At 42.0% G+C, this 16323-nt stretch overlaps 1 protein-coding gene across 24 annotated transcripts in view; it reads left to right on the top strand.

The window, feature by feature from the left end:
- Nucleotides 1-16323, top strand: part of LOC109628648 (Rap guanine nucleotide exchange factor (GEF) 6) — a 131095-nt gene that overhangs the window by 52986 nt on the left and 61786 nt on the right. The window contains exon 1 of one of the 24 annotated variants that reach the window (XM_069510129.1): nt 9502-9719. The exons of the other annotated variants lie outside the window; for them this stretch is intronic. Coding sequence (XP_069366230.1) covers nt 9666-9719 — 54 coding nt within the window. The 5' untranslated portion in view covers nt 9502-9665. Of the gene's footprint in view, nt 1-9501; nt 9720-16323 lie in introns of those variants that run through there. 24 annotated transcript variants of the gene reach the window in all.

The following is a 16323-nucleotide window of genomic DNA, read 5'->3' as shown; positions in this document are numbered from 1 at the left end:
TATAACGGTTGTTGTGTGTGTTAAACAGACAAGACGAGGACAATGCAGATTTGATACACAAATCAAAATGAGCAAAGAAAGATGTATTTTTTCTTGATCTTGCGACCGCTCATCAGATCATTTTTTATTTTATTATATTCTTTTCCTTCCTTTTATATATTAGTCTGCACTCACTCTGCTTGCGATTGATTCTCATTGATCCAGAAACCTGACTCTGCTTCTCGCAGGGCGATAGACAGAAGATCCTGTGCGTCCTCTCACTACCATAACACACCACTGGGATTCACTAATGACTCGCAGGTCATACCTAACACACATGCTGGGTTACTGTCTCTTGCTCTCTCTCACAGAGCAGATACTGTAGTAGACAGATGAACCCATCACCTCATTTGCCTTGCAGGGGAAAACCTGCTCGAAGGGCTTTTTCAGCCAGGCTACTCCGTGGCACCCCTGGATCATTAATTTAACATGACACATTCTCAGCATCTGCACTGGAGAGTCAAGGCTGTAAAGCTCTGGAATAATAACAGCAGAGAGTGACGTTATGCTGTTGTAGTGGTCCGAGCTGTATTGAATTTAATAGATGGTCATCACACTGTGCCCCATGCGAATATAGACACACCTCATTCACGTTGATTGGTTGTTGTGTGTGATGTGTGTTAAAAGCAGCTCGGATTTTCTGTGTGTGGAAACGTGCAGAGCACTGGTGCTTTTTTGAAGAAACCAAAGTGTCAGTACACGCCGGAAACAACGCATCTCTTGCAACGTCTGTGGTTGGCTTGCTGGCTTCCTGTGTTGTCTGACGTCTGCTTTTTGTTTTTCCTCCATTAGCATGTGTTTCCTAGATCCAGCTAACCTGGGACATACATGAGTTGAGGGTGCAAACCTGCTTTAGTAAAGAAAGCAACTTATGAGATTTCAGTGAGGCTCTCTGGCAAAAAATGCTCAAGGCAAGATTTTTGAACAGTCACAGTCTTTACTGTAGTCATGTCCTGTGTGTCCACATCAGGGTTTAGGTGTTATTTTTCATCAAACAGTAGACATCTCTGCACAAAGGAAGTGTTAGCCTTCTATATTTATTACACATTTGTAGTTTCACATACAGTATATACACTATGTCACACAAGAAAGCAGATGCATCCACACAAAGTTGCCTAGTACTGCAAAAATAGTGCTTGCAGTGGTCGGTTTAATTTCAAAACCCAGTATCACACATTGTTGCGAAGCATCAGCACAACAGCTGAACCCCCACTATCAGCAAACAGGTTCCCACACTAAATGCTTACTAGTACCTTATGTGTTCTGGATGTGACCTTGTGTGTGTCCATCTGCTGAGGAGGGTTCCATGAAACCTCAAGAACAGCTGCTAAATGGCCCTGGAGGTGACGTCAAAATAAGAATCTGAATACTTTTGCCTGGGCACTTGCTTAAAAATTCTATTTTTATGTTTATTTTTGTTATTTTAACTAGATATGGAAAGCTTGTGATGTAGTCATGATGAGCATGATGAGCTAACACTACCTCAGAGCAAATTGGATACTCATAATTCACATAATACCACTCTCTGTTTTCCATTAGCGATGACTTGATCTCAATGGTGTCCTTGCTGCTATCATCTTTGTCAGATTGTGCTCGTCATGCTCGGCCATTACTCAAGTTTCGCTAACGTCACCGTGCAGAATCAGGTTAAGTTTAAGGCTGCGCTCATCGTGCAGTGGGCAAGTCATGGGTGTGACTCATACGAATGCTGTGTCATAATAATGTCAACCTGCTGTGACGAGTAATGACAAAGTGATCATCTTTCATCCTCCCCTCAGGTTTGAAGGTCACCGGTGTGTTGGAAGATGCACTTGCTTTGTTGCTGCTGAGTCGCTCTGTCTTTCCTGGTAAACCCGTCTGGGAAACCCGCGGGGCTCCAGCCACTGTGGAAGTTTGTCTACAGAGAAAATTTCCTGTGCTGATTGTGTTGGAATGAGCTCAGTGGTGTTGGTCGGTTTTATTGAGTTTTGCTTGGCATCGTGAAATAGCGAAGTTGTTAACATTCCCGTAATATCCCTGGCTTCACTTTCACCGTCATTAGTGTCTGTTTGAGTTCTTTAGGATCTTGTGTCGGTAAAACTGCCGATGTTCTATGCGTGTGATCACACTTGTATTTGGGTGTGTCTCGTTCTCTTGCACATTTCTTTTTAGCTGTTTTCCACTTTGTGTTTAAAGCATGAATTCATACAACATGGAGGTTTTACTTTTATATACGTCTGTCTTGCTCTTCATCTTCCCTTGACTTGTGCGGAGCTGAAATATTCAGGGCTGTTTATATTTTCGAGCCCCTTGCTGCTTTTAATGCGTCCAGTCCATTCCTGAGCCCATCTGGTCTCATTACATCAAAATGCAGGTGGGGCCAGCAAAGCCCCAAGGGCCTCGCGCCAGCTCTGCCACTGCTCGACCAAGCAGGGCCCCAGGGAGAGATGGAGAGCCAGGAAGACATGGGACAGAAAAGCATAGTCCATCTTTTTACTTTGAAAACTGGTCCAACGGCACAATTATATTACAGTTTGTGGAAGGTTATGACCATGATTATATCAGTTTGTAGATTTTTAGAAGCAAATATTGATGAGTAAATGAATGTCCAATCTACAGGAAGCATCTAGGACCCTCTCTTACACCCAGTGTAAAGCAGGGCCAATGGGAGTTTTAACGGGGGAGAAAGGGAGGTGAAAGACTGGAGGATAACAGAGGTTGACAGGTGAACAAAAAATGAGTTGGAGTGTAGCAGCAGGAGGACGTGGAGGAGGGGTGTGGAGGTACAGAGCAGGAAGCTGAAGGTTGTTTGAAGGTCAGATGGGGATTTAATGGGCGACAGGAAGGGTGGGGTGAGGGAAAGGTAGGGTCAAGGGGGGTGAAGTCGGGAGAGCGAGGGAGGGGGGTTGGAAGTGAAGAAGGGATGGAATGGATCCAGGCTTAATAGTATAATTCATTATTGTTATTATGATTATTTTAACTTGCTCTGACTGCGGTGGAATGAGGTGCTTCAAGACAAGCTGGTAAAAGCTCCGAGGTGTTGGGGGTTAATTTAGTTGCCTATTTTTGTTTTTTAAATGTATTGAAGTGTTAATGTAAAGAAGATTGACACAGACCTTCAGACAAAAGGCGGTGCAGTTACGTATATAAACATTATTTGTCTTAATTGTTGATCCTTTCCTCTTCAATAAATAGAAAAACTATGGATCATATGGGAATCAAGGGGAAAAAAATTAAAAGGAACAAAATGATTTCCATCCAAACAACAGGCGATCAACAGCGATCATGTCTAAATCAAGGACTTGTTTACTTCCTCAAATTGTGACTCAGGCTCAAAATACTTGGCTCAGTCTTGTACCGACGCCTTCAAACGGCCAACAAAAACCCCCACAGCCTCAGTCGCATAGTGGTTTCTTCAGCCGTGCTGCTGGACTGCTGCTGCATTCATTGTCCATGCAGAGAGCTCTCAGGTGGGGTAATAGATTGTTTGCGGGTGTTGCCTCTGCATGCCACATTTAAAATCTGCTCCTTACATCTCTATAGTGTGCATGTGCATGAGTGTGTGTAGAGTACAGTATGCCAGGCAGTGCACTGTACCACTGGGGCACTATCTGCGGCTGTCGCTGCTTCTAATTTTAGGGATTACATCAGCAGTGCTAAGTTGACAACCTTGTTGAACTCCCTCTTTATATTCCTCTCTCCTCCTCTGCCTTCCCTCACTCCTCCCTCTCCTCCTCTTTCCTCTGTCCCTTATCCTCCTGTTATCTTCCCTCTCTGCTGTCATATGTCTGACCTCGGGCCCCTGCCTAAAATATGATGCTTTTCTGTGAAATATGTACAGATGTATGGATAAATAGTCTTCTTTCATTATATTTTACTGTCATATTGAGTAATATTCACACTTTGGTTCTTGGCTTCTTCATGTTACTTCTCAGAAAAATGGGATTGGAAATCATACCTATTGCTTAAACACAAATCCATGACCCCAGAGGTTTTTTATAATTCAATCGAACCCGATTTCTTAATTCACCTAAATTTCTCCTCTGCTTTTGTAAAAAGCCACTTAAGGTTAAAGGACAGTTTCAGTTTATCTTGCAAGGCTCCTATCAGTAGATCCGAAACGAACAGCTCCTCAGGGTAGAAAGAAAGGATTGTTCTGGAGAAAAAATAAGCACAACCTACATCCTGAAGACAATGCCTTGATACTATTTCCTCCCTTCCCTCTCCCTCACCTTGCAAAATCGTGCTGGCAGCCCCTCTTTCCTCCTTTGCAGCCCCCCTTCCTTCTGTTTGTCTAAATTTTTCATCCACTGGTCCACTTCACTCACTTAACTTTTTTTTCCTTTGTCTCGCATGCACGCCTCCCGACTCTCTGTCTCCTCGTTTGCTTCCGATGTGTCTCTCTTTCTACAAGTCCTTGCCCCTCTGTGTTATTTCTTAATCTTCATGATGACCTTCTCATCTCTACTGTAATGTAATCACTGTATTCCCTGGAGCTGTAAGGGGATGACGGTGAGAGACTCCGTTGTCATCAATGTGTCACTTCAGACACTTTTTATCAAAGTTTTTTAAGGAAGGATGAGAAAAATAAACATATCTGTTTTACTAAATTGTTACTGTAAAAAGAGTGGGGTTTCTTTCATTCGCATTTCATATCTTCTTCACTTCCACCAGCTCTTGTCTTTGTTGACTTTTCAGCCCCTTTTCTTTGCCTGTTTCTTTGCATCTCCAGCTCTTTTGAGCCTGATTCTCTTAGTGGAGACTAGTCGGAAAAGGGAAGGGCCGGTTTAAATGGCAGGAATTCCTGTCTTGTCCTTCAAATGGTCTCACACAAACACACGCCATGTGTGCGCACACACACACACGATCAGCTGCAGTCATCACATTCACATAGTTGTCTCTTTGTGTGGTCTACATGCACGTATGTTTTTCTCTGTCTTTTGTGTGAGGGGGACTTGCTGCTCTTTGTGTGCTTGGCGACTGTACACAGGAATCCCTCAGATTATATTTGGCTTTGAACAGTGGCACCTCCATATTTGTTACAGAAGACTTTACTCCCTCATGTGACATAATAATTCTCTAGCACACTTTCGTTCACTTTCGATCATGATCTTTTTAAAACAAACATAAGTTAATATAAAAAGACAAAAAAAGAATCTCATCTGCTTGGAGATACTGTATGTTTACAAAAAACAGTCCCACAAGGTGCTCTTTGGTGCCTTAATATAGATTTTTTTCACAGTGATTAAGAAGCATTTCACTATGTGGGAGCTCTGACATTCAGGTCAGATATGCTTCTATATATGCTTTCAAAATAAAGCAATCAATACAAAATAATGCAATCTTTTTGTTGGACTAATCTTTAAAAGAAAGAAAGAAGAAAAAGCGAAAATTGCCAAAATTTTCCTTCTACAAACAGCTTCTGAGAATTTCTGCTGATCTTGGTTTTGGCCGGTTGGTCAGACAAAATAATGTGTACATGAACATTGTGGCTTTGAGAATTATAATGACTTTTACTTGAGAAAATACACCAGTAATGAAAATAATTTGGGGTTATAGCCCTCATTGCTTGCTTCATTCAAAAGATACAAGCCAGAGACTAAACTAACTGGCTGCCAAACTCCACTCTCACCCGAGGCTGTAAAAAGATGTGTATACTTCCCCAAACAATCCTCATTAACATATTTGAACCATACCTCCCTTCATTAGCTGGGGTGTTAAAGAGACTCTGTCAAACCGTCTATGAAAAAACTCTGCAGCCACCCAGCAGAGAAATACAGTATATGGCTTTAACAACTCAGCACTTCTGTGTGCGCACACATTGGTGTGTTAGAGCGCTACAGGGTACAGCTACAGCTGCAGTCATCTGACTCGGTTTAATTAGCCTGGCAGAACTGATTAGCTGTGAGCAGGAGCCACACACACACACACACACACACACAGCTGAATTAACAAAAGAGAAACAAGACCCTCTTCAGAAATCCCTGAGCCATGCCACGCCTCACTGAGCAACCCCCCCCCCCCCCCCCCCCCCCCCCCCCCCCCCCCCCCCCCACACACACACACGCACACGCACACGCACACACACACGCACACACACACACACACACACACACACACACACACACACACACACACACACACACACACACACACACACAGAGAGAGGATGCTATGTACTGTATATGTCTAGTCACTACAATTTGCCTGATGTGTGTGAGCCGGTCCATCTGACGTCTTGCCATTTGACAGCTCACTCTCCTGCCGTTTGGTACCTTCACAACTTTGTCATGTTTCCCAAACACTTTTTAGTTTTTCTTCCATTTTCTGCTTAAAGATGCATGTTCCACACACACACATCTTCTGTCTTTGCTTCCCTGCGTTTGATCCCTCTCCTTCATCTTTGATTCTCTGATCCTTGCGCTTTGATTCTCTGACTCTTAAGTTTCCATGTGTGGCTGTCACCTCTTTTCTTCCCATCTCATCTGTAAAACGCTCACCTGACTTGACCTGGCAGAGGCTCACAAACTCGCAGAGTCGCAGACAGACTGTTCCAGGAAGTGCTTCCTGTATGACGTGTATCCTGCTCCGTGTTTTGCACACAGATCCCACACCAACATGCACAGAGTTACAGTAAACAAACCCTTAAGAGGTGGTTAATTCAGAAAAGCATGTTAAGTTTTGCTTCTACAAAGTACTATGTCCTGATTAAAATTATAAAATATACTTCTAGACCACTGCAAAACAGAGGTTTGTGGAGCAAATGGCATCATGTTAGTGCCCTCCCTTCTTTTCTTTTTGTCTCTTTCAATCTTTTTATATTTTTGTGTCTCTGTCTGTTTTTGTCTCTGTCTGGCTCGTTTCTCTGAGCAGATTTATTCTATGTATTTATTTATTTATTTTATTTTCCTTCACAGACTCACCAGATTTAGCGACATCTGTGGTCATGCAGGTTTCATAAAATGTTTTAATTCAGTTGATTTTTGCAGCACATTTAGTCTTTTTGTTCATCGCTTTGTGCTGTGATGATGCAAAGTGTAGTTTTATCAACACAATTACATTTTTTTCTTGTTTACAGTCACAGATTTTTCACACGCACACATGCTCTGCCTGTCTCCCTATCAATCCAAACATCCATCTATCCCTGTCTTTCTTTCTATCTGTCCGTCTCTCTTGTGTACACAACACTCCACTGAAGGCAGGGCTCCATGTGCTTGCCCCCGATTGGCTGCAGAGTAAAAAGATGATGTCATTCCTAGGCAGGAGGTGCGTATCGTTTCACATACACACACAGAGGAGAGAGAAGGGATCCTGGTTCACAGCAGCAAACAGAATGAGAGTGAAAATGGGAGCAGAAAACGATGAGGCGGCTACTGTAGATGGATAGAGCAGAAAAATGTTACGGCTAATTTCTTGCAAATAGGATTAAGGGCAAAGAGGGTTTGAAAAAACGGGGGGGGGGGGGGGTAAGGGTCTGAGCTGAATGAGAAGGGGGATAAGATGGAGATAAAAATGGAGAGGGGGAGAAAGATCCTCCCCTCTCTGAAGTGTCTGGTCGTAGGAGCTGCCGGCATCTCTCCTCTGCCGGAGGAGAATCAGTCTTTCAAAAAAACAGCTTCTGTTTTTTTTTTCTCTGCGTTCAGTTCATCCCCCCTCTCTCTCATCTTTCTCTCCACATCGCCAAGAATAGAAAAAGGAACGTACAGATTTTAGTTTTATTTTTGGAATAAATGTTTTATGTTTCCAGAGAAATCCTAATTAATACGATAAAAAAGGGAAAATATAAATCTTCGTATTAAGCCTCTTTTTTCCCCACTGAGTTTCTGCTCAATTTGCTCCAAGTAAAGGGATTGTGATTCCCATTTAGTATCGATTTGGTGATTCAATAAACACTTGAAGTTGTCACAGTTAAATATTAATGTTGTTTTAACTTCAAAAGGCTTCCAGGTGTTTAAAAAGAAATCACTTTCGACCGCATCTTCGATTAGATGTTTTTTTTATTTCAAAATTACCAAGTTAGTGCTGACTGAGAATAGGGATTGGGATAGATAGGATTGGGCAAGTTGAAATGGGTTGAAAATCCATTTGAGAGATACTTTTATCAGTCTAACTTTCTTGGGTGACATCCTTCATTTAACGCGTGAAGTGGGACGCTCAGTGAATCCGGCGTCAGACTTACCAGCCTCTGTTACCTCAGTATTTTTCTCAGCAGCGTTTTACTGTATTATAGTGATTTATCTTTTTCTTGTACGTCAAATCCGGCCCACTTGCATTGCAAATCCTCCAGACGCGGGGGGCTTTTTGAAGGGGGGAAAACCCATTATCTGCTTGTGCTTTGTGTCAGTTTCGCAAAAAATCCAAAAAAAAACCACAGGCACCGTCTGTCCTTGTATCTGATAGAAGCTTTGTGATTTATGCTCCCCCACCTCTTTTTTTTTTTTTGTAATTTATGCGGCACACTCACAAAGAGGAGGGGGGTTGCCTCAATACACTCAGCTTTATGTTACCAGCAGATCAATAGAGATGCTCCCTCTCTTTCCCATTCTCTCTATCTCCCTCTCTCTCATCCACATCTGCCCAGCAGCCAATCCATCTAATGTAGTTTCCTCTGCTTGCTCTTGCTTCATCCACACCACCTCCCATCTCTCTCTCTCTCCCTCTCTCTGGCTGCACAGGTGATGTCATTCTTTTTCAGCTGGATTCTCCTCCCTCCCTCCCTCCCTCCCTCACTCTCTCCTCCGTCTCCCATTAGCGGCTGGCTCTCTACAGAGCAGCATCCTATCCACACTGAGTTCTCTCTCCGCGAGTGGGAGAGGGGAGGAGGAGTGCTGGCGCGAGGTGTGAGCATTAACCGGGGGGACGAGAGCTTGAAGCCGGGGGTACGGGAGCGGGATCTTCAATCATGGACCGTGCGCACCGCTGGAGCTCCGTAGACAGATAAAGAGTTTGCAAAGAGACAGAGAAAGGAGTTTGACAGACATAGACAGTGAGTGAGTAAGCAGAGCAGGGCTGCAGGAAAACAATACAGGCTTTTTTGGGGAAGTGAGAGGTGATTGTTTGCATGACTTCGAGCCCGGCGAGAGGCTTCTTCCCAGGGGGCTGCAGATGCACGGACAAGCTCCTCTTTTCTTTAACCGGTACTGGCTCACTGGTTGAAGAGGGGAACCCCGTGCTTCTTTGAGAAAGGAAAGTGAATATAGAAGAAGATGGCTGAATGAGTTTCTGCATCTAACTTAAACTGAAAATCTACTTAACTTGGATTTTAAATTGGATCTTTTTTTTTTTTTAACTGCAACCTCCACCTCCTTTGGGATTAATTTTGAATATTGTGCAGAGTCGCAGTATTCAAGGTTTATCAGGAGTGTTTTAAGCTTCCCTGTTGCAGTTTCTTTGAGTGCTTTAGAGGGAAAGCCTTCATATGAAAGGATCTGCCTTGACTTTATTTCTCCTGCTGTAGTGACATCATCTAGCATCATTCTGCCTGTTTCTTTCAAAGCGACACTGAGGATTTTTTAAAGAATCAGCTTCTGGACAATTCCCTTACTGGCATTATCCTTTGCCTTCCTCCTCTTTTCCTCCTTTTTTTTCTTCATTTCTCGGTGAACGAGGGGAAACTTCCCCTCGCTGGCAACCTCCCTCCTGTGGAAATGGCTTTCCTGGTCCGTTGCTATGCCAACTGCTTGCAGCCGTGGTCCTCCAAAGTAAGCGATGTCGTAATCCCTTTTTTGGCCAGTGCCTCTGGCTTAGGATGCTGCCGACTGTGTGTGTATGTGCGCGTTTATGTGTGTGGTACTGAGAAAGAGAGGGTGGGGGTGAGAGAAAATGATTTATATGCTTATGACGTATATATTTTTTTGTGTCTGTTTAGAATCATAAGCATGCTTTGCTTTGCTTATTTCAAATAAATCTTATCCTGGAAAAACACGGATATTCACAACTGCTGGTCCAATGACAAATCTGTCTCCAGTCCCTAAACTGTAAGAGGATGCATTTAAAAACTAAAAATATCCCCCGCATAGTCTTGTGACATTCTAGTTTACATTTACATTACTGAAGAGCATTGATATAATGAAGATATAGTGGGGGGGTTTTGGCTTTGCACCAATGTTTTATTATTCATAACAGCTGCAACAAGATTGCTCCGTACTCTCCACAGGACTGACTGATTTGATGTTTTTCCAAAAAAAGGATATTTGAAAGCCACATGCCGCTGTGGCTATAGATGATATTTATTTTAAATTGTTTTTTTTACTTTTGTTGACAGTGTTGTATTTGGAGTAAAGCTCACAAATGATGAGATCAAAGGTGGGGAGAAGGTGGCACTGTTACTAGCATATAAATCTATAGAAATATTGGTTTATGAAATTGATCAGCTCTGACTGTGTAATCTGTCTGTTTCCTCCCAGTAGTCAGTAATGGACTGGTAATGATGTTGCCTTGTGTATAATTAACAGTTCAATGACCTAGTTGCTCTGAATAATCCGTCAGAGTTGGCTCAGCCTCTGCTGAACATCATGATGATGCAAGGGAAGCAACAAATGCTCAAACATGTGTTCTTGTCTTTTATGGATTCTTGTTTTTCTTGTTTATTCAATTTCTCATGATCAAACAAAAGGGAGTACTTTTTTTTTTTTTTTTAAACATCCCAGTGGCAGCGTTCCAGGACTCCAGGTTATCCCAGTGAAATGACAGACAGATTGATCCCAATGTGTCTGTCTCTGAGGGAGCATCTGTCTGGGTGCTGAAAGCCTCCAAGATGTTTGTCTTCATTATGTGTCTGTCTGTGTGTCGGTGTGCACACGCATGCTTTCAGTAGGATAAGTAATAATTAGGTCTCTGGAGAATAAGGAGTTAAAGAGAGAAGAGCTTCAGTAAGAGATAACACGTTAAATCTGTAACACACACAGTCAAAGAACTTAAACACCTTATTACTCGTATCAATTATGCTCCAGCTCTTGTGGATGCACTTTATTCATAAATCTCTCACTGTGTGCAAGGGATGAATGACACAGTTTTTCTTTCACAACAAGGACCTGACAATACTTCGCCTGGACTAGATTTTTTCGTCTTATACTGATATCCACATACGTTTTTTTTAATGATACAAGGAAGTGTTCTCGCAAGGAAGCGCACCAAGATAATAAATATACTGGGATATTTTTGGTTGCATCAAAAAATATTTTCACTTTTCATTCATCTATTTGATCAGTCAGTTATATAGTATATAAAGTCTATAAAAAAAGAATCGAAAAAGTTGTTTAAACCCAACTTAAATTTTCATATAGAGTAGCTTGTTTTGTCTATATACCAGTCCAGACCCATTAAGTTATTAATTCAATGTCACATTTATCGTGTAAAACAAATGACAACAGCAACATTTTCTATAGAAGAAGCTGATCGAGAAGCTGGAACCAGAGATTGTTTGATAGTTTTGCTTAAAAATAACTTTAATCAGTTATTAAAGTGGTTGCTAATAAATTTTTTTTGTCAAACAAGTTATAGTATCAGCTTTACAAAGTAATGGAGACATACAGTAATTTGTAAATGACCCTAAAACATATCATTGACATGCTTCTCTCAACATTTTTGCTGTTTTTTTGGCTGCCACATCCGTGAACGCTCTCATCTGTTGCAGGTTATTTACGGTCTAGTTACTGGGATTCAGAGTAGCAGCACTTTTTGTCAGTTTCTCAAATCTTAAATGTTAATCATTTATAAATTGGCTTTTTGTTAAATGACATATTTATATAAATGATACAATTTTAGGCATTGATTAAATGTTAGAGCTCCCGTTTCTGCAAAGCTTCTTCATCTCTGCTTTTCTTAACATGAAGTATTGTCTCTGTGTGTTATTACTGCTCCGTCTGTGCTGTATGACTCCGGTATCTTAATTTATCTTCCAGTCCGCAGTCACAGAGGTTTCATCCAGTTGCCTGTTTGAAGTCTGTAGTTAATTGGTTGGCGTCCATGATGAGCCCACCTTTTTCAAAGGTTAATGAAGTTTCCCTTTTCCTTCAATTAGGTAACATGTGCTGTGTCTGGAGGTACTGTAGCAATTAAAAACACTGCAGTGAGGTTGGAGGGAGGAGGAGCAGAGTGGAAGATGAAGAGAGTCAGGGTGGTCTGCGAAGGGATTTAAATCCTCCATACCTCAGGGATCATGAGGTATGGAGGGGTGAGGAGAGGCAGAACGATGAGGAGCAATCTTTGAGTGTTTAAGGGAAGAGAAAGAAAGGAAAAAAAACATGCGTGAGTCAAACCTGCAGCAGGGATTTTTATTCCATGAGAGGTTTTCACATTTCTATCATTGACCTCTCAAAGTAGCAGCCAATTATGTTTTCTAGAAGTTGGTCTCTTTACTTTTGGCTGGTCTGCGCTGGCGGGGATTGGTGATATTATTCACTGCAGTGATGTTGGATTCTAGAGAGATCCGATTTCCTGAGAAACTGACAGAAATATTGAAGAATGCCCTCAGCAAATTCCTGGATCTGCCTTCTCAAATTGACCTGCACCAAAATTGTATGGGCTCCTCATGGACTCTGCCACATCCACATCCCTCCACCAAATCTGATGATTGGTCCAGTACTTAGTGCATAATCCGACTGATAAAGTAGGTGTAAGACTTCTTACTTCAGTATTTCCTACAGCCTTGTTTTCCACAGATTTAGAAATTAGCTTGAACACGGTAGAAATTGTGTCTGGACATCAACAATGGCAGAGCAGATTGTCCATTCAAAACAACTGGAACATTTCTTGAGCATTCAGGGGAGGGGCGGCGCCTGGGTAGAGCATGCAGGAGATAAAACATGACATGTTCTGACGTTTCTCAGCCAATAGCAATGAATTTGTGTCATCTTTTCAAGTTGACATCTCTTTCTTCTTGTTTGCCACCTATTTTTCATCCTGAGATATTTGTATTTTTCCAGTTTCATGTCTGTCACTTGCAACATAATCAATAGACCCACTTGCTGTCTGTGATTTTCTGGACGTTTTCCTCCTGTATTCTCACATGAGCTCAATTAGACATTTTCTGGACATTTTACTCCGGGCCTGGCAGTAGAAGCTCAGGAAAATGTCTGGAGCAACTGACTAGCCCCTGTGTCTGGCCTTCATTGCATTTTTGAAAGCAGCTTTAGAGAAGAACCATGTAGACTGAGCTGCTACAACAAAAACACGGACTCATTTGTTCCTTACTACTGTTGTAAACTGCAGCTCTCACCAAATGGCATACCATAATTCTAATTTCTGACGTCAGTGTTCACTTATTTAAATATTGACTTTGTGGTTGGAAATTTGGCTTCAGATGACAGACAGTGTAATGTAGGCCAGTGGAGCTGCTGTGGGACCAGTGGAGCTTCTTATTCTAAGGGGGGCTGAGCAGTTACAAGGGCTAGATTTATTTTCGTCTCCAATAAACAACACAGGATTTTAAAAAGGAAGAAGACTGTCTCGTCTTGAGAAGCAGTCAGCTGCCGTCTTTAAGAGGCTTTCAACTTCTTGCTCACATCATCATTGTTTTATTGTGTTGCTTGTGGGCGAACTGTCCCTTTAAATCACATCCTGCTCATCCCGGCAGAACCTCGCATCTTCCCGCTGCTGGAAGACATGTCAAAATGTTCTGCTCCTGAACTCTCTGACCCCTCCAGCTGCCTACACAGGACCTGTTCTCTACTGCCGAGCTTCCTCATCTACTTTTTCTCTCACTCGCTCTCTATTTATCTCTTCTACTCTCACCCCTCTGTTTTAGTGAGCACTTCCTGCTGTCTTTCCTCTTTTCTTCCTCCTCCAGTCTGTTTTTAGTCAGGGGCTCTTCCATCCACTACTACATCTCTACTACATCTCTACTACATCTCCTTCTCTCAGTCTCTCCACTCTTCTTCCCCATCTATTATTTAAACATCAATAATGGGGCCTGTTGTTGTTGTTGCCAGGCTGATTCTGTTCTTGCTGTTGTTGCTGCCCCGCTGGGCCGTATCCTCGCTCAACTGCTGCTTCATGTCTTATAAATCACACCAGCTCCCTCTAAAACCATCTGCATCTCCACATACCCAACCTTTACTCTCTGCCTCTGCACTCAACACCACCTATTACGTATTTTCCTTCCAGGTTTTATGTAATGGGATGTTTCATTTTGGTCGCCTTTTAATTGCGTCATACCCTTGGCCTTGTCTGTGTCTGCGATAACTTCCGGGGGAAACAATGTATGGAGAAGGAAAAACACACTGCTAGCCACTTAGCCAGTCAGCCATTCTTTCCTTCCACTGTTTGTATTTATACTCGTAAGGGATTTTTCGTTGACGTTTGCTGATCCCACGCTGCTTCATGACATCATCAAACTAGGTCTTTTGTTTAGTCAAAAATTGCCTGTTTTTATTGGTCTTTTAAGAAACTACAGGAATCTAACTTTTTTACTTTCTTCTTTGCTCAAGGGAAATTCCATAAATCATAGATGTCATTCTTTTCCCATCATCAATCATTTCTAAACACATTAGCTTTTGTTAGAAATGAAGAGGTACATTTTTGCTAGTTGTATTAATTCCCCTCTCCGGGCTGCAGAGTCCCCTGGCTGGTACAGACTCCAGTTGATTCAGGCTGCTGCCTCTGCTTCCCCTTAGGGATCAATGGACCTTGCTGAACATTGGTATAATCAGTGTGTGTGGACCCACGCTGCGTTGAATAGTAATGGGGCTGTGGAATCATTGGTAGGGGAGAGCTACAGTGGGATGATGGATTCAGTGCCAGGGCAGGAAGGGCAAGGCGTGGCATGGCAGGTCAGACAGATGGACAGGTGGGCAAAGTGACAGGAATATTTAAACAAGCGTATCAAGGTAATCAAAAGTAAAACACAGTTTGAATCATACTTGATCCAACCACTTTCGTCAAAGCTAATTTGACAAGTACAGTAAAGTACAATTTGACTGACAGTAGAAATTTAAAATAAAATTCTTCACTTCTTCACTGATCCAAACAGCCAAACACAGTGTTTAATTCACAGAACAGTTACTGGCCAACCATTCATCATCAGAGGGATAGATAGCTACATTAAACTGTTGAACCTCTATCGATTGGAATAAGGGGATTAATTATTCTTTGGTACAGTCTATTGACCCCTTTTCTCGGTGCCGTGGCTTCATGCCCAGGTCCTGCGCGCCTCGCTACATGTTAAAAGTCAGGATAAAGATAACACCTCAAATAATTACCATACTGATTGTAATAGAAAGACTGAATGAGTTTGGGATTCTATTAAAATCCAGAGCAAGACATTATCAAACATACTTTATGTGTTGTTCTTTTTGGTTGCTGATGGCTGACTTTTCCTTTTGCATACGTACAACACAACATATGTTCCAAGAAATTCTTTCTAATCATTTTTTTATGTTGTAATTGAAGGGTTTAAGGTACAAAACAACTCCTAATGAATGCAAATGAACCACTTAACAAAGAAGGTACCATTTGAATACTGATGGAGGCCAGTGTGGTCATGGCAATTGCACCCTGTTGTTATTAAGAAGCTCCAAACTGAATAAATAAGCAAGAATAATAGATATTCTGGTTTATGAGTTTTTCTTTGTTGTTGAAAAGTATGACTAGAAAAATGAAAAGAAAAAATGTACACCTTAATTACGATCTTTGCTGCAGTCAACAGGTTGTTGTAAGAGAAGTTGTCCATCACAAAATGCACTTTGTCATCCTCTGTATCATCAGATCAGCAGACGCCATTAAAGGCATATTGGATAGTTGCATGGTGGCTCCCCCGGTACCTAAATATGTTGACATAACCATTTTTTATGCACTAAGAGGATGACCTTTGCCAGGTGATGTAATGCCACAGCCCCTTCACATTGGCCTTGGCAGATTCGCTCTGACCTCAGGCCCTCAGACAGGCTGATTGATGAACTGATAGCTGTCACACGGGGTGTCAAGGTAATATGGCCTCAGAGGCCAGAGAGATGGGGGGTGAAGGGGTGGGCAACACTATTGTTGCATCTGACTGAAAGGCAACATTAGGGAAAGAAAGAGAAAGGGCTTTTAGCATGCCGAGGGAGGTCTAGGATATCAAGTGCACAGGAAGTAGGGGCGATAAAGATCGATATGAGCTGCATTAGGCCAAACCATGCCCAACTCCCCTCCCGTAAGTCATAAATTACGATTCAGCTCTAAACAAAAACACACATTGTTGTTATTGTTTTATTCTTTTCTTTTCCATGTTCATTTATTATACACAATTAAGTCAATTTGTACGTCTGGAAGAAAATATATTTACATCAGCATGAAAAGATCAATAATTTTTGTGTTAGAAAAGCA

Source organism: Paralichthys olivaceus, chromosome 15 (assembly GCF_024713975.1).
Source record: "Paralichthys olivaceus isolate ysfri-2021 chromosome 15, ASM2471397v2, whole genome shotgun sequence".
NCBI lineage: Eukaryota > Metazoa > Chordata > Actinopteri > Pleuronectiformes > Paralichthyidae > Paralichthys > Paralichthys olivaceus.
The sequence above is the reverse complement of the archived record's forward strand: the minus strand, read 5'-3'. Positions and strand labels throughout refer to the sequence as shown.